The sequence below is a fragment of the Panicum virgatum genome, chromosome 9K (genome assembly GCF_016808335.1).
Source record: "Panicum virgatum strain AP13 chromosome 9K, P.virgatum_v5, whole genome shotgun sequence".
Lineage (NCBI taxonomy): Eukaryota > Viridiplantae > Streptophyta > Magnoliopsida > Poales > Poaceae > Panicum > Panicum virgatum.
In genome coordinates, this window is record NC_053144.1 from 56,634,990 (window position 1) to 56,646,894 (window position 11,905).

General features: G+C 46.6%; 2 protein-coding genes across 3 annotated transcripts; both read right to left on the reverse strand.

Annotated features, from left to right (window-relative positions):
• Positions 1-883: 883 nt before the first annotated feature.
• Positions 884-5,771, reverse strand: LOC120652562 (SNF1-related protein kinase regulatory subunit beta-1-like). The gene is made up of 4 exons (XM_039930420.1): positions 5,403-5,771; positions 2,430-2,611; positions 2,135-2,297; positions 884-1,649 (listed from the first exon to the last, which is right to left on the reverse strand). The coding sequence occupies exons 1-4, from the start codon at positions 5,646-5,648 to the stop codon at positions 1,335-1,337; spliced, it is 906 nt and encodes a 301-aa protein (XP_039786354.1). The 5' UTR covers positions 5,649-5,771; the 3' UTR covers positions 884-1,334.
• A 3,961-nt stretch (positions 5,772-9,732) lies between these two features.
• On the reverse strand, positions 9,733-11,005 carry LOC120652563 (putative lysozyme-like protein). Of its 2 annotated transcripts, none has more exons than XM_039930422.1 (2): positions 10,581-11,005; positions 9,733-10,546 (listed from the first exon to the last, which is right to left on the reverse strand). In XM_039930422.1, coding segments are annotated over exons 1-2 (507 nt in total). In that variant the 5' UTR covers positions 10,582-11,005; the 3' UTR covers positions 9,733-10,040. The 2 variants fall into 2 exon arrangements, with proteins under 2 accessions (XP_039786356.1, XP_039786355.1); XM_039930421.1 differs by having other exon boundaries at positions 9,733-10,549; positions 10,584-11,004.
• Positions 11,006-11,905: the final 900 nt, after the last annotated feature.

An 11,905-nucleotide genomic window follows, 5' to 3' on the forward strand; every position in this document is an offset into this window, starting at 1 on the left:
ATCAGGAAATTTCTTTCTTCGGTCCCGATCAGTTTCCAGCAGCCATTCGTTGAAGCGATGGCGCGGCAAGCTTTCCGACGGAGGAGGAGGACGCGCGGAGTTTCGCCGTTTCGGCGCCACGGATACGACGACCGGTTCCGTTGGCATTGGCGTCGGCGTAGGGCCCGGCGGCCGATCGACAAGCCACACGCGCGCGCACAGGGAGAGAATGGTGGAGTGGCAGGGAGCTAGGGGCCCGGCCGACGGATCGAGTAGCAGAGTGTTGTTGATTGCGCCACACTGGACCGAATCATTGCGAAAGAGATGGAGGCGAGGAGGGCAGGCAGTCAGGGAGTGGCCATGGCCCATGAGAGATGAGAGAGACGGCGGCGTCGCCTGCCCGCCCCGGCGTGCGCGAGACAGGCATCATTGAAGGGCGTGCGGCCAGCCACGGACTGGCTCCGGCTCAGTCAGGCGCCCAGGCTATCGCGCGCGCAGCGCCGCTGCAACCGCAAAGGCAAAAATGATCCGCACCAGTAAACTGGAGTACCGCTCTGCTCTCCGTGTAGCGGAGCCGCCGGAGCCAGCTAATTGGCGCGCCGGCCGTACACCATCACCTCACGTGGATGCCCCGGGCAGGCGAGCACTACTCCTCCCCTTTTCTCACCCAACTGCTTGTCTCAACTCGCGCAGCCAGGCAGGCAGGCATGAGCGCGGGCATCAATGCACACCGAGGTGATGCGAGGAGAGATTTGACGCTTCACGCCCGTGCGCTACCCTTTTCGGGCGTTTTTACCGTGGTCGACTGTTTCAGGTTCAACTTCTGCAGCAAATGATTGGGCAAATCTCAGTCCGGTACAAAATTACTGTAATTTTTGGCTCCGGGCCCAAAAGAACTAGTCCAGACAAAACACAACGTATCCCATTTGTAAACTGCTCTGATCTTATTACACAACGATATCGTCTTTCACCAGTCAAAAACAACACAAAAATCTAGGAATCACATGATCTATCTCTGGCACCTAACTTCTGTGGATTTCCACGGTTTTCAGTGACACCTATACTCACATTTCATCCCTGGGGGGCGAGGGAACAATGACAACAGGCGGACATGTAGTAGGAACTAATGGTGCCTTGGCTCCCTGTGACAGGATAAACAAACCAGGAGGCCAACATCATGATAGTGCAGCATGTACAACATCAACCGGAGGTTCTGCAAGCTGTCAAAGGCACGGAAAAAATACTCCTCAACCTCAACCGCTTTTACAAGCATGTACCCTCTGCGTTGTTCATCGCTGCTCTCGCAGTGAGTTGTCAAGCATTAACTTCCACTCTTCATGTGCGGGCTACTTTTGCTATCGTTCGATGGGCTTATACAGGACGACAGTTACATATTTGGACTCGAACCTGTGGGTTAGACCGAGCGCCACCAGCGGGTGGGCACCCCAGCCCTTCTCGATGAAGAGGTGGTTGAGGACTATGTGCTGCGGCCGTGCGCAACTTTCTTCTGAGTTCTGTGAGTTAAGAACACCAAGATGGAGCTGGGATGGTAGAGCAGGAGGCTCCTTAGCAAAGTCCTTGTCCTCAGGTGCCTGGAAACTATAGCTGGAGTCTGGAGATGGAGGCGGCTCAAATTCTGTCACGCTCTCGACACTTTCAGGAACAAAATCCTGCATGCACGATAAGTGTGTTAATGAAGAAATAATAAGGGACAATTCAAAATAGAAGATGCCACGAGAAACTCGTATACCGCATTAATAGGCACATATATAGATGTTCGAAGTTCTCGACTCAGTCAACCTTTTAACCTACTACGAATTAAGGTGAATATAAAAACCTACTAAACATCAAAATTAGTACACTGAAGTTCCAAGTGGAACTCCTTTCAGAAAACCGTATAGAATATCACAGTTCAAGCACTAAAAGAATAGTGTCTTCAAGATTTTTTTATGATAGAACATTTATTTGGAATGCATAGCTTGAGTTAAAACTAAGACCAAAATTACATTCTTCTTTCTTCTGTGAGATAAGGCAAACAAAAAGCATATTGTTGACAGCAATGCCATGCTTGGTGTTGAAAATTTCACCCAGTACCTCCTTTTTTTTCCTGAAAGTGCTCAGGTTAACATCAAGAACGTGTTGAAAGAATACTCACATTAACATCAAGAAGGTTAACCGCGTTGCCCATTGCATCAGTTTCACAGGGAAGGTCAGGAAGACATCTCCTTTCTCCATCTACAACAAATCTGTATCGGTAAACTCCAGATGGGAGTACCAGCAGAAGAGAGTGATCTTTCCCAGATTTTTGCATGGCTTTTCTGCAACATTTATATATGAACAATCTCAGGTCAAGTTTGCCAGAATCTAAAATTACAATTCTGATTAAATTGATTAATGCATACAAACAACAATCTCAGAAGTTACAGTCCTAGTTAAAGGGATTGCTGTACCTTGATTTCCAGTTATCCCATGATCCTTCAACATATACATTCTTCCCTCCAAGGGTCCACACAATTAAAGCAGGAATTTCCTTTGGAGGGGGACCATCGTATTCTTCTTCTTCTTCGTTCATCAATATCTGGTTGAATACTGGGGTTACATCAGTAGCTCTTTGCAGTGGAGGCACAGGGGTCTGCCATACAGGAGTACCAGGCCTAATCAATATACTGATAATGCCCCTACTTTGCCCACTTAGACTGGTTACACAATATATGTTAAGACAAGTCTATAAAATGGACCTATTGGGATGGGGACAAAGGAGGTTGGTACATACTAAAGATGGTGGACAAGAAAGTTGTTGAACCAAATCCTAGGCCATAAAAAACCTCCACATTTTACCATTATATTTTATCACTGTATTGATGGCCTTTTTCCTCTATTAGTAACTTGAAAGGAGTATCATAAAAAACAATTTGATTTTCATCCTGCAATATCCAAACGTCCAGCTTCTATCCTTTTATCATTGAGAACGTGCATGCCAATAAATAAAAACCAATAAAGAATAATCAGTTCCCTCAAAATAGTTAAGACAACACAAAATCAATTAACTGTCCTGTAGCCAGATTTGTGTGTTTTTTAAGTTTTTTACAAGCGTAATACTTAAGTTATGCAAATTTGGTTGCTGTAGAAATTCACCGCAATTTCGTGGTGACATAGCACTTGTATTTTAGACATTTTGTTTGCCCCAGTTGTGGCAATAGCCAGTCAGCCACCACAAAAGATTAACCACACTTCTGATAAGCAAATAAACATACCCTATATCCAACAGGTCACAAGGCTAAGAAAATGTAACTGGCCTCAAACAGGGTCACATAGACACATAGCAAATCACGGGGATGGAAGGTTAAACTTTACCAAACTTTATACTCACTGCTTACAGTCTATGTAGTTATTTCCCCCTCCTGTGTCAGCTCTGCGATCTTTGTGGTTCAGACTTCAGACTGTACACTAAAAAGGGAGTATGACCTAGACGGACTTACTTGGAATGCATTATGAAAGGAAAAACAATGCTGACCTATTCTGAAGCCTCCTAACAAATGCTGCTAGCTCTTTACCATTATTAATTGGAACAGTTTTGGGAGCAATTAGCAATAAATTGCCATGTATATTCATATGGATGCGTTTTAGTTTTCCTCTGAAGCCCTATATGCATAATGCCACAAGTTGCACCCCCTCCACATGTAATTGATCTTTCCTGTTTCTTGTAACTATCTACACAGTTTTGTGCCACGAAAAATAAAAAAGAGGATGCTTTTGAAATCTGCAATTGAAATACCTTATGCAAGCAAAGGAGAAACACCATACTGTGCAGTTCTCAAGCCCTATGCTTAATGCCATTTTCTTTTCTTCATAGAAGTTTGAATCATATTTTAACAATTAACGTGAGCATTCCAGGATAAGATTGATAGTTATCTTTGAGGCCCTAACTAGTTAAACCTCACATGGTTTATTTTCCGTGTATCTAACCATACACCACCAGTGCTTCATGTGGTTCCGACTTCAGACAGCACCATTCAAAAAAATCAAGACGAAAAGGAATCAACACATTGTGTTATTCCTACTTATGAAGCATGCCAACGAGTGCTCATAAGTCAGTGGGCAGAATATCGTAAATGAGGAGTATCGTAAATGAGCAACAAATGCAGAGACTGGTAACTGAAATTATCTTGCTCTGTGTTTTCAGGCTAACTTATTCAACTAAAACAACTGGGAAAGTATGAGCAGAATTTGATGTGACGCTGCATTATAGTAGATATCAGCATACCAGTAGACACATAAATATCATTAAAATATGAGCAAACTCCCAGGAAATGAAACATAAATATTGCTTCGGAAAGGGCATGGATCTCATAAATCTCTTAGGAAATAACAAATGTATGACCTCTAACAATAACAGAGAAGCACAGTGACTGTAATATCAATCCAACTTTAGCAGTAATAGTATGAAAGCAGTAGGAGGCTAGGTCCTATTTGAACAGATCATTATTGAGTTTTCAGTTAGGAGTTATGAACTTGAATTTGGCAATTCAAGACATGATCGTGCTAAACTATCAAAATAAATTTGGAGATTACCAGACTAGAACAAAAATTCCATTGACTGTACTCATCTGAAACTAGGTTTAATGTATACTTAAATCATTGATCATAGGTATATATCAATGTCAATATGTGCCAAGAGAGCTGACTTCATGTTGCATGAGCAATAATTAATTGCTGATGGACATATATAATGAATAAAAGGCTCGCAGAATAAACTAGTTGTACAGAGCTCCATGGAACACCAGTCTCAACACTAAATTCTAACATCACCATTAAACCATCTAATAGATACTTAGACAATCTAGTGCGAACTCTAGAAACAATCACTCTGTTACTACAGTCTACAATGAATCAACAACTTGCGTCCACTGGAAGCTCCTTGTTCAGCAACAGACTGCTGACAGTCTAACTAAGTATCATCAAGGAAAAGTTTTAACAAAATCCACTGCTAACGAACAACCAAACAAAGTTGGCCTTCATGGTAGGTGCTGAAAAAAATGTTTAGGTGCATTGCGAGGGGAAACTACTAGTTAAACTACGAGGTGGGAAACTACATACCCAAATCGTGCTAATAACTTGACGAAAATGCACGCGCACAGCAGCTAAATAGGTTCAGAGATCAAAAAGTTCATCCACATAATGGTTGGTAACTTGGTATCCATCAGAAGCCAATTTGAGTGACATCCAGAATTCCAGACATGCCAGTCACCACCAGATCGTGCCCGCTCCTCGCATTGGACCCTATCTGAACGAACCAAATCAGGGGGGCACCTCCACAACGCCCCCCACCACATCCCGAGCGAGACAAGCATCGGAAAGCAAACTATGAATCGAACTAACAAGCAAGCAAACCGAGACAGCGGTGCGGGATCTCGTGATCTGACCTGGGGCACGAACATCCGCGGAGAGAGCGAGCGGCCGGGGCTCCCGGGCGGCGATCCAGCGCCGCCTCCGCCACCGACGACGCCCACCGAGCACGCGCGCCGCACGTGGTTTGCTCCCCCGCTGCCGTACGGCGGGAAGCCGCGCTCCGACGAGCGGACCGACGAGTCCCCGCCGCCGTCCTCCACGTCGGCGCCGTCGCCGTCCACGGCCGCGACGTCCTCCTCGCGGCCGCTGGCGTTGCCCATGCCTCCTCCTCCCGCCCCCCGCGGCGGCGAAGAGGCGGCGAAATTACGGAGATGCCACCAGGGCGGGGGTCCCTGGTACCCTGGGAAGGGAGGAAGAAGAAGAGAAGAGCAGGGGGTTGCGGGGCTCTTATTAATACGGCCTTCACTTTGCTGGTAATTAAGCGCGTGCCCCTGCCCTTGCCCGGAAGCGTGGCGCCACACGTACACCCGGTGCTCGTGGGCAGCGTGGGCTAGCAACCACTGCCTCGTGGGTCCCATACTATGCAGTTGCTCGCGGTGCAGGAGGATCTGGCGTTGGGGAGCAAGGCGCGCGCGGGTGTTGCTGATATCTGCGGGTGACGTGGACTGGGGCCGGGTCACGGCTCGCACGTTGGGGGTAGGGGAATCTGGGTCTTGGGGCCCGAAACCCGGCATCGGTGGTTGCAATCTCTTGTGTCTCATCGTCAGTCTCTTCGGGCTGGCTTTAGTTTAGCTGTCAACCTGACGTGTTATGTTGACAATCCTCGTGTTCGAGAAGGAATCAAGTTGGACTGGAGTGATAATTAATTTTGTACCCTCCGAAAAGAAATTCTACCTTCTGTCGTTTCTATTGTCTAAAACGTCATCTTGCACTTCTTAGCTCCATTACAAAAAAAAAAAAAACTGTAGCAAAGATAGTCAAGTGACCGAGGTGAGAAAATTTGGAGATAAAAAGGCAATAAAACAAAACTAAAACCGAAGTCATCAGCACGCCTTAAATCATTTGCAATGGCTTATACACTTTTTTGTTTGCTAGTGGTCAAGAAAATCACCAGCGCTTTCGTTGCTACTAGTAATTATATATCCACCACGGCAAATTTTTGAATCCGTTGCACCATTTCTTTTCTGGCATATGTAGTTTACTTGCAGCAGCGCCAATGCAGCAAAGGTTGTTTCTGTATTTATACCTAGTTACTAGTTACTGTAATGCTGTTCTATGCCCGATAGATGCCATTCGATCGAGCTCAACAACTGTACAGGGCGCTGTGCCTTAGCATATAAACGCCACTACGTATGACGTGCAACCCACATCTTGCCCACCTAATTTTCCCCAAGTCTTCGAATTATTAGCACCAATGGCAGATTCGCAGCCATGTGCTCGTGGGCCCACGTATTGTTATAATAAACATGGCTGCCGAATTCCATCGGATTAGGGCCCTGTTCTCACCCCATAAATCCCGTAAACGTAAAAAAACCGTCACATCGAATATTTCGATACATATATGGAGTACTAAATAAAGTCTATTTATAAAACTTTTTGCATAGATGGGTTGTAAATCGCGAGACGAATCTAATGAGCCTACTTAAACCATGATTTGCAACAGTGATACTACAGTAACCATCCGCTAATTATTGATTAATCATGGATTAATTAGTATCATTAGATTCGTCTCGCGATTTACAACCCATCTGTGCAAAAAATTTTGTAAATATACTTCATTTAGTACTTCAAATTAGTAAGATTCCAACGTAAAAAAAATTTGCGCTGTAACTAAACAGGGCCTAGCTCTATGTTTGGTACTTTTCCGTATGTAGCATTTCTGTTGTCTTTGAGCATTTTAAGAAAAAAATCAACTAACAATGATTACTTCTCCGTTAAGCGCCACCAGCTAAGTGTTTCAGAATCCAGGAGCAGCCAGAAAAAGATTAAACAAGTAGTTAAGTCACCATCAGTGCTTAAGGCGGGCAGAATAAGTATAGTGGGTGAGTGCCATCCCTCTGATTGTATACTTGATAAATAATCGTGGAGGGGTCACAGTAATATATATAACTCGGAAAGAGAAACATTGCAATCAAAGTTGGGGCATGCATGACGTATGCAACTATAATTATGCGCCCCTTTTTGTTTGCTAATGAAGCAGGAATAGAGCATCCCACCCAGCAGGCACAAGATCTGACCATGCATGGTGGTGCACCCAAAGTCCCGAACCACCATAGTTAGATCAGCTTCTGCGCCTCATAATTTTTTTTTGAACACACGTACGCGAACCCATTCTTATGGGCATTTTCGAAGACTGAGTCAGCAAATTCTCGAGATTAACGTCACCACAGGCGCCTCGCAGTTGACCGGAACGTCGCCTACCACTGAATGCACAACGTCATTAAATTCCAAAATATTCGCTCCCATAGAGAATCGAACTCAGGACCTGAGATGGTACCGAAGCTCTTGTAACCACTGGTCTACAGGCTATTTTGCCTGCACCTAATAATTGGATTGGTGGTAGTACAAGCCGGGCCTGGTTCTATCGGAGCAAGTCCGACGAAACATGGGCCGCATTCTCTGCACCCAGAGGCCAGAGCTGACTTATTAGGCCTATTTTGTTAGCACGGGCCGTGGTTGAAGTGCTAGCTGGGTCACTGCATCTGTAGGTATTTGGATATCCTTCCAAGCACTTTCGGGAGCTCCCTTTGGTTCAGCGAAGAGGAGCTTGCCGAACTGGAGGGGGCGACTCTGTATCGTGCTACAATGATCCAGGTTCGTGTCTGTGCACACTGGTGCATCTAGACTTTTACTTGGGGATATTGGGTGGTTATTAAGAGAAAATTATTATTTTAGAGGAAGTTACAACAGATAATTAACCGGTCCATTTTAGTGTTATTACTGCTTTCTCAATCAATATATAGCTAATCTGATTTTTCTTTCTTTTCAGTGATGGTTGTAGTATATTTGCTATCAAATGTAGGTAGTTATTATGGGATATATGCCTTGATCTCAGGCAATATAAACTCAAGCTGGTATTGCAAACATCAGACTCCAGCTTGTAATTAACAAATCTGTCTTTCATCAACTGAAGCAAAGTTGAGAAGAAGTTAGTGATGAATTATGTTTTCTTTTTCTGAAGTTCATGTTATTTCAACGAGCAGGTATATTGTAACATAATAAACCTTTTTTGTCACACATTGATGCTGTAGAGTTTTCAACTTGGGAAGGAGGAGGCAGCGCATACCAAGGTGAGGGATCGTCTCCGCTTTCACATTTGATTTCTATCGAAATTCAAAATCGGGAGTAACATCAGTAAGATAGATTGTAAGCACATGGATATGGATTCCTGCTTTAGTGACTTGAGAGCACCGAAACAATGAGAACATTATTTTCTAAGTTACGAGTTTTTAATGGAAATTGAGGTTCCTTTCAATTTTGGCCAATGGAATGTAGCATTGTCTAACTGAATAAAAACTCTATATGATGTTCAATAATATATATATATTGGATATATGTGCGTGTCGCACGTACATTTTGCTAGTAATAAGAACAAAACAAAATAATCATCCATCGCGTTCCTCTGATTTTTGTTAGCACGGGCCTAATTTGGCTGCTCCTTGAGTCAGGCGCCGAGTAGACCTGTCACGCCACTCCCACCTCTTCGTGATTCTATGTTTTGGAAATAAAATTGGCCCAACAAACCGGCAAACTTGCTAAAACATTTTTTTCTAGAACAATTTTTTATTGAAACAATAAAAATTGTTCGAGCAATAAAAAAATTGTTTCGGAATAAAGAAAAATTATTGGACCTTATGTGATACTTTGACTATCAGTCACACGTGTGACTCCTAACATTTGCGATTTTCTCGGCAATAACAACATCTTGTACAACGTGTACCCTTTTGTTTTTTTAAAAAAAAACTCATCCACCGGACCAATATCGGCTAATTTTAGCCTTGTTCTAGTATCACGTAGCGAGAATTAAGCATCCGGGTGGAGTGCAAGTGGATGCAGGATGCCTTCGTCTTCGCCCCCTCCGCGTCACACACGCGGACACGCCAGTACAGTAGGCCACCGCCATGGCTGTCTGATCGAACTCCGTACGTTTCACCACGGTCGTCGATGACGACTCCATTTGTTATAGCTAGATTACTGTACCACAAGATAAATTGCTTCGCTGTCGCTGCTAATTTCTGTACTAGCAAGCTAGCTACCCCTTTCGACGACACAGATGCACTACTAGATCATGATTTTAATGGTCTGAGAAAATAAGAAATATATAAAATGCTGATGCATGCCATGGGCTCATGCATGGACGGCATGGTACTATGGCACTCGGCAGCACGCAATTAAACCCATTGGTCCATGAGGCCAGATTATATTGGAGAGCAAAGAAATTAAAATCCAATTTGAAAAGGCAAAATACGTATAGATACATCTAGCTGCTATTGACATAGTGCTCATATATATACCCAGTACAAGATGATCGATCGATCAATCGATGCAACCCAAGAACAAGAAGCATGCACGCACGCACGCTGAAGCCTGCTAATGGAAATACACGCTATATATACGGGCGCGTGCTCGAGATATGTTCATAGGGTATGGCATGGGGATTGCTTGGGGAATCGATCGCAAAGGGGGAGTAATAAATTAAATCCCGTTCGTCCCTACCAGTAGTCCAGGCCGTAAAGCAAGCTCCCGGCAGTTTGATCGTACATGCCCTGGAACGGCGGCGGCGCGGCCATCGCGGCGCCGTACTCGGCCGCCCGTCCCGCGCCGACGCTCGCCCCCGTGGCCATCGTCGGCGACAGAGCGCGTGCGGCGCCGCCTGCCGCGCCGGCCCCCGTCGGGGACACGCGCCCGAACGATGCGTAGGACGAGGAGGAGGAGGAGGACGACGACGACGGCGCGCCCGCGTAGTAGGCGCCGGCGAGGTCGCGGTCGGCGACGTTGGAGTCGCGGCCGGTGAGCTCCTGCACGACGGCACGGAACTCCTCGGCGCTGGCGGTGAGCTTCACGGGGCTGGAGATGTACACCACCTTGATCCCCTGCTTACTCCCCCCTCCGCCGCCGCCGCCGCCGCGCCTCCCGGCGCCCCTCTTGCCGCCGTGGTGGTGGTGCACCGGCGGCTTGGAGATGCCGCTGTGGTGGTGCACGCCAAGCTTGCCGTCCATGATGTATGATGATCTCTCCGAGCAGCTACCCGTTGAACGTACGTGGGCCCACGACGCGCGCTCCAAGAACTCCAACCGAGATCGATCGCTTAATCAAATTAAGCCGCTGGTTGTGCAAATCAAATTAAGCGGCTGGCTGGCTCTGGAAGTCTGGACTCTGGAGTGAGATGAGGTGGGGGAGGCTTGCCCGCGCTTTATATAGGCTGCGGCACCCGCTTGGCGCCGCAAAGATCGTTTAGGGGAGGTGATAGGTTTTGTTCCTGATGAGGAGATCAGTGCTCCCCCGGGGGTGTGGATAATCGGATTGGTCCGCGCAGCGGGTTCCCGGAATCTGCAGCGGTTTTCCTTTTTTCCTTGGGAGAGGGAGCGAATTGGGGCACATGGGGGTTTGATCTGATCGTTTTTTGTTTTCTGTGCGGTGGAGGTACGGTCACCGGCGCGACGGTTTCTTGCTTGGTGCTCTCGCTTAGCTTGGATCGTGAGAGTTGGTGAGATCGACGACGACCTGGATGGATGGGAGAGAGAGGGGAGAAGGTTCCTGGAAGAAAGGGGCTGGCGCAGGAGAGATGTGGACATGCGTGGATGCGCCCTTTTTTTTTTAATTTCCAGGCGCGGTGGGAGCTGGGGGATTCGGGGAACGAAGGAAAGCTGGGTAAGCCAAGCCATGTCGCGTACGAGCCCAACAAGAGTCGCCGGTCTTGCGGTCCACGCACGACTCCCCGACCGATCCACGTCGCGCGGGCGGGGGAGAGGTTCCCGTTGGAGGAGGGAAGGCGACGTCGATGATCTCTCCCGCCCGAAGCTAGCTAGCGATCGACGACGTACGCGTGTCGCTGCGTGTCTGTGCGCGCATCAGCGCATGTTCACATAATGGAAACAATAATTGGGGCGGGTGTTTGAAATTTGAACGCGCGCGCGCACGTGCGGTGCGATTTTTTCCTCGATCAGTCTGGAATTAATCCCAAGTGCCGCGCGCGGACGGATTTCTCGCGCTGTGCGGCTGTGCCTGTCGATCTAAAGCGCACCTTGACGAAATGAGATGAGGCAATATGAGAGCGCGGGCTGGTCCTGGTTGCATTGGCTGACTTGGCGGCTGCTGTCATGCTGAGGGCCTGAGACGACCGTATACTGTTCGAGGTGCATGCACTAAGCATAAATTACATGCGCTAGCTAGCTCTCTGACCAGCATCACTGTATGTTCACACACTAGCTCTTAATTCATGGTCTTGTTTGTTTGTTTGTTTGTTGAAGATGTACATAAATATTCAACAGCTCAATTCTCAATCGTGGTGTGGTGCACCATCTTTAGGCAGAGACTATGTATATATGTTCCAGATGCACATGTGGCAGTTTTACTA